Source organism: Monodon monoceros, unplaced genomic scaffold (genome assembly GCF_005190385.1).
Source record: "Monodon monoceros isolate NGI ecotype Baffin Bay Population unplaced genomic scaffold, NGI_Narwhal_1 Super_Scaffold_21, whole genome shotgun sequence".
In the NCBI taxonomy this organism is placed as follows: Eukaryota; Metazoa; Chordata; class Mammalia; order Artiodactyla; family Monodontidae; genus Monodon; species Monodon monoceros.
Genome location: NW_021703778.1, coordinates 50,111,956 through 50,124,611, shown reverse-complemented (window position 1 = coordinate 50,124,611; position 12,656 = coordinate 50,111,956). Strand labels below are relative to the sequence as shown.

The 12,656-nt window shown below is 37.8% G+C and overlaps 1 protein-coding gene across 4 annotated transcripts in view; it reads right to left on the bottom strand.

Annotated features, from left to right (window-relative positions):
- The window catches only part of MEF2A (myocyte enhancer factor 2A), a 173,111-nt gene that overhangs the window by 4,897 nt on the left and 155,558 nt on the right, over nucleotides 1-12,656 (bottom strand). For all 4 annotated transcript variants that reach the window (XM_029239814.1, XM_029239812.1, XM_029239811.1 and 1 more), the window contains 2 exons: nucleotides 4,277-4,403; nucleotides 489-615 (listed from right to left, as the gene is read on the bottom strand). In XM_029239814.1, coding sequence (XP_029095647.1) covers nucleotides 489-615; nucleotides 4,277-4,403 — 254 coding nt within the window. The remainder of the gene's footprint in view (nucleotides 1-488; nucleotides 616-4,276; nucleotides 4,404-12,656) is intronic.

Sequence of the window (12,656 nt, the reverse complement as noted above, 5' to 3'; positions counted from 1 at the left end):
GGGCCTGCTATGCTGTCCCCTCATCTAGGATGTTCTCCTCTAGCTGCTCTGTGGGCTGACTATTCTGGTTCTACTGAAGCACCATTCCTTCTGCTGGTGATGCCTGGTCCTACCTGGGCACCACTGTAAACCCTTTTCACTTATATCCCCACACACTGTCCATAAGGAACATTCTCTTTTGTGAACCCTTCTTGGTGAGGTATACAGTGTATGCAGTGGGCTGAGATCAACCACATGAATCCCATGTAGCTTGATTCATACATAAGATACCCAAGCCCTACCACTCCACCCCTACGATCCGGGGAGAAAGCAAAGGGCACAGCTCATTTTCTTATTCTCTTTGTCTGTTGATGTTAACCAAGGCAAAAAAAGAGAAGGGTGGTAGGTAGGCCGGAATACCTTCAGGCTGCCTTTCTTCAAAGGCAGTGGAATGAGACAGGGGTTGGGAAATAGGGGTACAGATTTGGGGAAAATTTCTAGTTACTCACACGAGAGAGCTGAGGGCTGCTTGTCCTAAATGGTGCTGCTGCCAGGCTGACACCTGTCCCAGAGACAGCATTCCTGGGGAGTTGAAGCCCTGCAGGGCCGACAGGTCTGCACTAGTCAGTGAGTAATCTAAAAAAGAAGGAAATGTTGCTTGTGTGTGTAATAAAAGGACCATGCAAAATCTGTTTTTCAATTAGTTGCTTCAAAAGTTTTATGTTGAGAGAAGCCAGGTACTTCATAACATCAAACAACGCACTTATGGGTCTAAAACCCACAAACACTTTTTCTTTGGGGAGGTTTATAGGACCTAGCTGTATTCAGTTGTCTGGGATTATTTCAATAAAAAAGGTTTAAATTTTGTACTGAATAATTTATAGTTTATTATTTTACAAGAAGTTGAGATACTTCTTCCGGACTTGTAAATAGAAATAATAAAAATGCCATCACTAAAGGATGTTCCTATACAATTGTTATTTTAAATAAATATGCCCACTGCTACCCTCCTGAACAAAGAGAAACACTCCAGCTCACCCTGACTCCATCTAAATCAGCACATCTCATATTCTTGAAGTACAGGGGGAGCAGGAAAGACTCAGGACCCCTTCTCACGGGGTGCCAAGCTTAGTGACATAGACAGTATTTACATTATCACGCAATTAAATGACTGCGTTTGTTCGAAGTACAGGAACTGTCAAAAGATCCCTGACTGCATGCAAAATGAAAGTTCATCAAAAAACTGTTACAAGACATAATATACATGAATGCTTCAGTCATAATCGTTGTGACCAAGACGTGGGATGTTAGTTATCATTCACACGTAGAGTTATTTCAGTTCATCATTAACACTTGTCTTTTCCAGTTCTAAAGAGAGGAGGCAAAAACTCTTCTAACTTCTTTTTCATGTCTCAAGAGAGGTGTTTAAAGAAATTGGTCTTCCTAGTGAATTAGCATTTTAAAAAAAGAAACTGAGTTGAAACAGCATAGCTCTGCTTAGGATATTTTCTCATTTAGTGTTCTCTAAGATTGCCTTGTCCCTCCCCACAGAAGCTGGGGTGGGGGTCCATCACACTGTGCCTTCCACAGTGCCTCCAAGTCCTTCCAACTACTTACTTGACATGTCTACTTGGATGTCTCTCCAGACACACCTCAAATCTGACATGACCCCAACTGGACTCATCATTTCCTCCAAACCTGCTTCTCTTTAGTAAATGGAACCAACTTTCACATGACTGTTCGTGCCAGAAATCTGTGGGTGTTATCCTTGGTGCTTACTTCCACCACCAGCCATCATGTCTGGTTGACTCTAGCTATTGTCTCTCAAGCCTGCCCAAGTTTCACCGTCTCTACTGCCACCACCCTAGTTCACGCCATCAGTATCCATTACTTGGACCATCACAGTAGCCTCTTGTGTGGTGTCCTTGAATTCACTTTTGCCCCATGCACACTGTAGCCAGGTGATCTCAAAAAAAAATATGGTCATGATACCTCTCTGCTTAAAACCTTTCTATTGCTTCCCAATGCTTCTCATGTCCAAAGTCCTCAACAAGGCCTATGCATCCCTACTTACCTCTGTAGTTTCAACTCTACAGCCGTCCCATCCCTCCAGCCATGCTCCTGCTGCCTCCTAGCCTTTGTACACAGTACTCCCTCTTCTCGGAACACTCTCCCTACTCTGCCTGACTGAGTCACGCGTGCTCCTTCAGGTTGAAGCTTCAGTGAAGCCCTTAACACGACAGTAATAAATTATTCCTAGAGCTGTTTGTCCTGTGTCTTTTCCTCTGATAGACCCTACATTCCACTGTTAACCACGCACTCTGGTATTTCCAGTGCCTGGCACGGTGCTTGTTACACAGTACGTGTTCAATAAATATGTGCTGAATGGATCCATGAATAAGTGGAGAAGCTGGGAGTGTTATGGATGGGCATGAGGAAGCGTCTATATGATTCCTCCACACAGAACTATTGTACTCTTTGAAATGTTGCTCACTCATCCCTGTACTGACTGGCATGTGTTTGACACATGCCACACATACAACGTAGCTGATATACTAACAAAAGACAAAACATGGACGCATGTTTTAAAAAGGCAAATAGATAAATACGTTAAAGATAATGTGGTAACATTAAACAGAATAGGTGCTCTGAAAGACAGCAAAGACTATGTAGTTAAAGAAGGAGTGAGATTGATGCTAAGTGATGGACACTTTCGACAGAACCTGACTCCATTTTTATGTTTTGGTAATTCCTTCTGGACTTAAAAAAAAAAGATTCTTTAAATCCCATGGCATTTCTAAAAACAAATACAGGGGGATATCTAAGTTGAATATTGGAAAAGCCTGTCATGAAATGCTCAGTAAACTGTAATCTAATGTTGACACCCTGCTCAAGCCCCATCTCCTCAGCCAACACTCCTCTGAACATTCTAGCTCACAGATTTCCTTCTTTCCTCACCTTCTCGAGATCAGAGCATGAACTGGTAACCTCAACAACTCAGGACTTCCCTGCCATAGTTACCAACTTAGGTATGTCCTGTCTCCTTTTCCAGAATAAACTTGGGAGAAAATGTATGTCCCTAGAATAGTGTTGCTCATATAGCTGGTGATCAGGACAATGAAACAGAATTTATATGAATGCATAATCCCTGGCTTTACTCTAGATTTAGCTGATGGATTTGGACATTTTTTTCATATTGATTGTTGGAAAAGGTAGTAGACATTTTCTAAGAGGCTTTCTTTTTCAACAAAACCTTTTAAAGTTATTTCTGTTTTAAAAGAACTACTTGGAATTAAAGCAGCAATCAAATGTATTGATGGCTCTGCACCCCTCTGGGAGCTCCAGAGAGCAGGGTGAAAGCACCGTGCTACAGCATTTATCCTGAAGTCTAAAATTAGATGATTTTTATTAGTCTCCTTATTAGAATCACAAAAGAATAAATTCTCTGCACTGTAGTCTCTGAAAAACTGGCAAGGTATTTTTAACTATTTCCCTCTTTTCCTTCTTTTGAAGCATCAGGTGTTTGGCTCAGCTGGTGAGAAAGTGAAGCCCCATGTGTCCTCTGCCGCTCCCTATGATGGCACATCTAGAGAAACCTGTGCACGTCGGGTTCTCCACACAGCCTGCGTGGCTGAAAGCACCCCTTCAGTCACTGCAGCATTCTTAAATTTACCTGATATACCCTCCAAATAGGGTATTTGGGAGTGAAATGTCTAAATAAGCATGAATGAGTGAAAAGCTCCCCTCAGAGGTGACGAGTGACAGACTCTGAGGAGAAACAAGAAAGCTCCTGGTCTTGCCCCTCAGGCACAAACAGCAGAAACCAAAAGGGGTGTCACACGGAGGAAAACATGACCTGCTGGCACAGCCACCCAGCTCCACCTCCCCGAGCCCTGAGGTCCAAAGGGACTCAGTCTTTCCCAAGGTAGGTTGACACAGCATACAGAAAAACACCTCATTTTAAAAGCCTGAAATAGTGAGATGCTGTTTAACAAGAACTATATAGAAAATGCCGAGCCTTTTGCTCCGCTTGCTGCATACCATAATTTTGATAACAGCTAGTTGTTTCTTCGTCAGGGGTAAGTAAAAGTTCATGCTGGGAAATCTTTCTACGATCAATGTGTATTTTCTAATTTTTTTTCAAGACTAGCATGTGTTTCTTTAACATATCCAAATGTGAATCTAAGAAACTGGAAATAACTTATTTCAATAAATATACTATTTAAAAATCATAAAAGCACATGTTGAGCACAAAACAAAGAAAGAAAACCCACAGAAGGCAACAGAGGAGGCTCACCAGTGTTGTAGGCGGTCGGCATTGCTGAGTACACCAGGCCCTGTGGAGGCAGGCTAGGGGTTGTCACAGACACCACGGGGGTAGCTAGGGGCTGAGTGGCTTGAGAACTGCTTATCCTCTGGGTATTCTGGGAGAGAGAAGAAAAAAGTAAAAGTGTTATTCCGTGAGTATTTATATTCAAACTTAATATTTTAAAAATAACATTCAATTTAAAAGTGACATTTTTCACAGTTTTATGATGTGAATGTCATTATTCCCTGAAGCAGTGATCATGTGAAAACCTTAAAAATACTAATAAGAACTAAATATTTAATTTTAAAGGACGTATTTTACATTAATTATTCAGTTTCCCCTAGAGTCTTTTTCATAGAGTTTATTGATGTCAGAGATATACCCTTAAAATAGAAAACTGCATTAGGACTGATAACACTTATGTGTTAGCATAAATGACGACTTGATGCCACTATAAAGATAGCCAAACTACCCTAAATAAAATATGTGTAGATTTTAAATACCAGAGGATAGCAAGGTCATTTGTATATATAGAGATTATAAGTCCATGAGCATATAGGGATCAAAACTACTTTTTGCAGCATTTACTAATTTAACAAGGTTTTAAGCCATGGCTTACTAAAGTGCAGCTTGTATTCATATTTCCTTCCCTGTGATCCTGCAGTTGACACACACACACACACACACACACACACACACACACACACATATATATGTACATGTATATGTATGTATATATCTAGATATAGATTTTTTAAGACTTTTAAAAGAGCAGTTTTAGGTTCACGGCAAAATTGAAGGAAAGGTACAGAGATTTACCATATACGCCCTGCCCCCATACATGCAGAGCCTCTCCCATCGTCCACATCATCCAACATTGACTGTTTTTTAACGGCAGATTCACACACAGTCTCCTCTTATGAGAGGAGAAGCTTTGGGTAGAGAGCTCTTGAATAAAGTACTTTTGACAGGGCTGCATGAAAAATGGTAAATGCTTGCCAACTGACAGCATCTACATAGTATCCTATCTACAATGGGAATGAAAAAAGAAATCAACTATTGAATAATCAAGTCAGTTTAAGATAGTCACCATTTTCTATGTGTAGGGGTATGACAGGGCAGTTTCTCATGACACTGCCTTAAGCGAACACTTTCTAAAACTGAGGATCAGAGGAACAGGACAGACTCCAAGTTCCACGTGGTTAGAACACAAGAAGGCTAACGCATAACTCCAGGGTTATTTTTTTCTAACTGAAGAAATTACAGCCTGATAACTGACATTTGGGGTACTAAGCCATATGAATAAAAGTATAATTCAGTGCCCTTGAGGTTATAGAGAGTCAGGATGTGATTCAGTTTTCTCTATCACCATTTCAAAGGGTAATCAGATAAAGGCCTTTGGTTAGATCTAGATATTTGAACTTTTGATCATTTGATAAGGATCCAGATCTCATTTTATTTCTTTTTAGTTTGTATTTTCTATCCAATCTTAAATTAGAGGATGTCGGAAAGACCATTCAGGTATACTGCCCTGGATCTTGTCCCAGATTCACTAATTCCTAACCACTGGGAAAATCATTTAACCTCTCCAAACCTCTTCAGTTGTAAAGTGGGGAAGATAGTGATCATTGTGCTGCCTGCCTTGTAGTACTACTGTGAGAATCTAGTAAGGTAATAGATGGGAAATGCTTTGAGACAACTGAAGTACTACAGGAAGGTAAGATAGTACCCTTAAATTATTGCTCTAAGAAACCCTCTGGCCCAAGATTTCTACATAACTTGTATAAAAAAAAGGTAAATATATTTATTCCTTCTGATCCATAGCTATTCCCCTGGAGCTGTCATGAAGTAGAGTTGTTCTAGAATTGCAAGGCTTCTAAAGGAATCTCTGTAGCCTGGTTCTAAAGGAGCCTTTAGTGTAGGCTCCAGGCACTTGTCTTTATTTCACTTGGGGTCAGAGCCATTCATGATTATATTTTAGAGCTCAAGCCAATTTATACAACTTTCCGAATTCTAATAGATTGTGTTTCTGATTATATTTTGGTCTGACACATAAAGCTCTGCATTTTAAATTGATTAAGCTTTAGAGTCTGAATTAGCTTAAGTTTTAGAAATGTGAATGACTATACAATTTTTGGTTATATATTTGTTTCTTAATTACAAGTATTTATTTTTATGATTGCTAGATTTTATAGTCTTCAAATACTTAGAAATTTACCTTTGAGATTCTGTAATTGAGGGTATACTTTAAGGAATGTGGAAAGGAATACATTTTTGTCTCAGCATCAAGTTAAAAATTTTAATGAATTTTTGAGACAGATCTACTTTGGATTTAATTTGTTCTCACAGATTTGGTCACTGAAACTTCAAGAGTCAAATACTAGGTGAAAAATACAGTACAACATGGTTTGGTCTAGCTTTATTCATGCCATAGCTTCACCTCCATGGAAATCTACTGATGTGACCTCAAGATGGGGGGTGGGTGGCATGGGGTGTGTGTGTGTTTGTAAAACAGTAACACTCCAATATATCGGTTCTACCCATTAAAGCTCAATGGCACTGATTTCCACAACCACTAGAGGGCAACATATTGCTAGATAATCCGTAAGTTCACAAGGAAGCACTTATGATAACTTCTTAAGGGTATAAATAGTGAGGTTTAATCTAAGATGAATTATTTTATCTTGAACTATAAACATCCATTTGCTAATCATTACTGTATCATTAAGTACAGTATTTCCCCAAAAGATAGTTAAAATCTGCACATGATATAATCCAACACCACAACGAAAGCTGGCTAGTATATTTTAGTTAACCAATATGAAACCACATCCAAAACTGTGAGAGTGAACACAAAGTTAAACAACAATCTCTCGTTTTAAGGACAGAGCACAGACAACCTTATTTGAAAAGAAAGCAACTGTGCAAAACATACCAGCATGCATATATATATATAATAATAAAATGTAAACAAAATGAACAGATGCCTTTCCCCCATGCTTTCATGCAATCTAAACCTCTGTCCATGCTAAAAACTAAACATTTTCAAGTTTTTATTCCCTTTAAGGTCACCTAATTAGCAGCTGACTGTGAAATCAGAAGATCAGTTCTGTGAGGTTTGAGTTTTAGCTCCCAAAGAAATATATTAACTGAAAGTTATTTTTAGTCAAATTTAATTTCTAGAAAAAAAGCCAATAGAAATCATTTGTTTTGGAAAAAAGGTAATAGCTACTTTTAAGAACAGAATATCTTCTGATAGAAAAAAAAATAAGTTTGTGTATGTTAAATTAAAGACATTCATTTTAATAAACAGGGAACCCCCTTGTGGTTCAGATCGTCTCATGCAGGATGAAATAATTCTAACTCTGAAAAAAGGTGACCTCACCAAAAATGATGTAATCTTTTTGAAAGAAAGAGAAACACAAGACAGTGTGTTACAATCTGAGGAACTGTGAGGGTGAAGTCATTTTCTAAAAATATATTAATAATTTGGGGAACTATAAAAGGTATTCTGTATCTTTCCTTAAAAAAATTCTTTAATGTGTCTTCTCATCATGGACAGCTATTGTTTATAAAGGCTCTATCCCAAAGTTCCCTAAAAAGTTGTAACAAATAAAATGGGTCAAGATATACAATTATAAGTAGGAAAACCAGACTCTGCAGTACCCGTAGGTTGGTTTAGTTATTCAAAATGTTTGGACAGTATTTAATAGCAAGAAAAAAAATCTGTGTAACAAAGGGAATATTAGATAAAAACACTGAAGAGAATTAGTACTTTCTACATCTTTTTCAACTCCCTTCAATCAGAAACCCACACTCACCAACTCCAATTCCTCTTCCTCCGACTGCACTCAGCACATAAGAGGGATAAGAGAGTTACTAAGACTGTTGGTACTCGAATATTAAATATTTCTTTAGAAAAACATGTTATCTGAACACTAGCAGTTGTTTGGAAGTCTAAAGAGATGATTATATATGCAGTAAGTACAAACATAAATTATTTATTGTTTCTGTACCTGTAGTTGACTTCAAAAGACTGGAAAGATTCTTTTAAATCCTCTAGGGCCAGGATTTAGACATTCCTACCCCAACCTGGTCTGCTCTTATGCTGGCCTCGCCTACACATGGCCATGCTACTGTGACAATATATAAAAGTATTTCCTAATCATGAAACTAGTTTCTATTTGGAATCTGGAGAATATTAACTCTATACTTACATCTAAATCCTCCCATCCCTACCCTACCTGGTCACACATGTCCATTTATCTTATACTAGATTCTGTGCTCCTTGGTGGGCAGAAATTATCTTGTTTTCTTATTTCCCACAGTAACTAAGCACACTGTTATGAAACAACAAGAACTCAAACATTTAGTAAGTATAGTTTTAAATAATACAAATTTATATGTTTATCATTTGCAAATACAGTTTTCAAATGAATATAATAATTTCAATGGAGAAAAACCACATATATGAAGAAAATGAGACTGGAGGAGAAATGAACTGATAAATCACATACAGAAAAGATGAATGAAACACTGCTCCTTTTTCCCCTACACATCTAGAAAGTATTAATATGCTAGAAATAATCTACTATCTAGGTTTTTTATTATTTTACTTGAGTAAGTCAAGCTTCTTTGTCAATCTGCGAAAGGTGTCTTTATAAGCATCACTGATACATGAAGCCCCAATCTGAAAGCGGACAATGGTGTAAAATAGGAAGAAGCCTCATTATTTACTGTGAAAAACAACTACCTGGCCTATAAACTTCTATTTCAAATGTGCGCAAAATGCTCTTCAACTGTTTTGTTATAGATGTCTTCACACATCTCCAACTGTAAGACACATCAAAATAATATGGGTGTGTGTACAGTTTTCACTATAACTTACAGGGATAAGGGTGTAAATAGTTTCTGTGGCAAATTTTAAGAATTCCAGAGATGCTTCATGATCTCTTAAAAAAAAGATCAAGATAACTGATAAGTTGCTAAATGTCAAACTTGTAGTTTGTCCTTAAATTTTGCAGTTTATTAGTAATTCTTATAAACATATTTCTAAACCTTAAATGAAACTTCCTATAGTTTTTATTTCTGAAGGATAGTGGCAGGTATTCCACATCCAGTTCATGAAAGGTGAGCCAAATGGCTATCCTAAATGTCATTTTTTCTCAACTCCTTTTCTTGGGGATATACTTCTCTGTTATATATAGGTATGTATTTTTTTTAACATCTTTATTGGAGTATAATTGCTTTACAATGTTGTGTTAGTTTCTGCTGTATAACAAAGTGAGTCAGCTATATGTATATATATATCACCCCCATACCCCCTCCCTCTTGCATTTCCCTCCCACCTTCCCCATCCCACCCCTCTAGGTGGTCACAAAACACTGAGCTGATCTCTCTGTGTGTGCGATGAAGCTGCTTCCCACTATTTTACAGCTGGTAGTGTATATATGTCAGTGCTAATCTCTAACTTCGTCCCAGCTTACCCTTACCCCTCCCGGTGTCCTCAAGTCCATTCTCTACATCTGTGTATTTATTCCTGTCCTGCCCCTAGGTTCGTCAGAACCAAGTTTTTTTTTTTTTAGATTCCATATGTGTTAGCATACGGTATTTGTTTTGCTCTTTCTGACTTACTTCAATCTGTATGACAGACTCTAGGTCCATCCACCTCATGACAAATAACTCAATTTCGTTTCTTTTTATGGCTGAGTAATATTCGATTGTATATATGTGCCACATCTTCTATATCCATTCATCTGTCGATGGACACTTAGGTTGCTTCCATGTCCTGGCTATTATAAATAGTGCTGCAATGAACATTGGGGTGCATGTGTCTTTTTGAATTATGCTCTTCTCAGGGTATATGCCCAGTAGTGGGATTGCTGGGTCATATGGTAGTTCTATTTTTCTTTTTTTAAGGAACCTCCATACTGTTCTCCATAGTGGCTGTATCAATTACATTCCCACCAACAGCACAAGAGGGTTCCCTTTTCTCCACACCCTCTCCAGCATTTGTTGTTTGTAGATTTTTTGATGATGGCCATTCTGACTGGTGTGAGGTGATACCTCATTGTGGTTTTGAATTGCATTTCTCTGATGATGAGTGATGCTGAGCATCCTTTCATGTGTTTGTTGACAATCTGTATGTCTTCTTTGGATAAATGTCTATTTTAGGTCTTCTGCCCATTTTTGGATTGGGTTGTTTTCTTGATATTGAGCTGCATGAGTTGCTTGTACATTTTGGAGATTAATCCTGTGTTGCTTCATATGCAAATATTGCTCCCATTCTGAGGGTGGTCTTTTCATCTTGTTTATGGTTTCCTTTGCTGTGCAAAAGCTTTTAAGTTTCGTTAGGTCCCATTTGTTTGTTTTTATTTCCATTTCTCTAGGAGGTGGGTCAAAAAGGATCTTGCTGTGATTTATGTCACAGAGTTTTCTGCCTATGTTTTCCTCTAAGAGTTTTATAGTGTCTGGCCTTACATTTAGGTCTTTAATCTATTTTGAGTTTATTTTTGTATACCGTGTTAGGGAGTGTTCTAATTTCACTCTTTTACATGTAGCTGTCCAGTTTTCCCAGCACCACTTACTGAAGAGGCTGTCTTTTCTCCATTGTATATTCTTGCCTCCTTTATCAAAATAAGGTGACCATATGTGTGTGGGTTTAATCTCTGGGCTTTCTATGCTGTTCCATTGATCTGTATTTCTATTTTTGTGTCAGTACCATCTGTCTTGATTACTGTAGGTTTGTAGTATAGTCTGTAGTCCGGGAACCTGATTCCTCCAGCTCCGTTTTTCTTTCTCAAGATTGCTTTGGCTATTCAGGGTCTTTTGTGTTTCCATACAAATTGTGAAATTTTTTGTTCTAGTTCTGTGAAAAATGCCATTGGTAGTTTAATAGGGATTGCACTGAATGTGTAGATTGCTTTGGGTACTATAGTCATTTTCACAACGTTGATTCTTCCAATCCAAGAACATGGTATATCTCTCCATCTGTTTGTACCGTCTTTAATTTTTCATCAGTGTCTTATAGTTTTCCGCATACAAGTCTTTTGTCTCCTTAGGTAGGTTTATTCCTAGGTGATTTATTCTTTTTGTTGAAGTGGTAAATGGGAGTGTTTCCTTAATTTCTCTTTCAGATTTTTCATCATGAGTGTATAGGAATGCAAGAGATTTCTGTGCATTAATTTTGTATCCTGCTACTTTACCAAATTCATTGATTAGCTCTAGTAGTTTTCTGGTAACATGTTAGGATTCTCTATGTATAGTATCACGTCATCTGCAAACACTGACAGTTTTACTTCTTCTTTTCTGATCTGGATTCCTTTTCTTTCTTTTTCTCCTCAGACTGCTGTGGCTAAAACTTCCAAAACTATGTTGAATAACAGGGGTGAGAGGGCTCAACCTTGTCTTGTTCCTGGTCTTAGAGGAAATGGTTTCAGTTTTTCACCATTGAGAATGATGTTGGCTGTGGGTTTGTCATATACGGCCTTTATTATGTTGAGGTAGGTTCCCTCTATGCCTACTTTCTAGAGAGTTTTTATCATAAATGGGTGTTGAATTTTGTCGAAAGCTTCTTCTGCATCTACTGAAATGATCATATGGTTTTTAGCCTTCAATTTGTTAACAGGGTGTATCACATTGATTGATTTACATATATTGAAGAATCCCTGCATTCCTGAGATAGACCCAACTTGATCATGGTGTATGATCCTTTTAATGTGCTGTTGGGTTCTGTTTGCTAGTGTTTTGTTGAGGAGTTTTGCATCTATGTTCATCAGTGATATTGCCCTGTAGTTTTCTTTTATTGTGATATCTTTGTCTGCTTTTAGTATCAGGGTGATAGTGGCCTCATAGAATGAGTTTGGGAGTGTTCCTCCCTCTGCTATATTTTCCAAGAGTTTGAGAAGGATAGGTGTTTGCTCTTCTCTGAATGTTTGATAGAATTCACCTGTGAACCCATCTGGTCCTGTGCTTTGGTTTGTTGGCAGACTTTTAATCACAGTTTCAATTTCAGTGCTTGTGATTGGTCTGTTTATATTTTCTATTTCTTCCTGGTTCAGCCTCGGAAGGTTGTGCTTTTGTAAGAATTTGTGCATTTCTTCAGGTTGTCCATTTTATTGGCATATAGTTGCTTGTAGTAATCTCTCATGATCCTTTGTATTTCTACAGTGTCAGTTGTTACTTCTTTTTCATTTCTAATTCTGTTGATTTAAGTCTTCTCCCTTTTTTTCTTGATAGGTCTGCCTAATGGTTTATCAATATTGTTTATCTTCTCAAATAACCAGCTTTTAGTTTTGTTGATCTTCACTATTGTTTCCTTCATTTCTTTTTCATTTATTTCTGATCTGATCTTTATGATTTCTTTCCT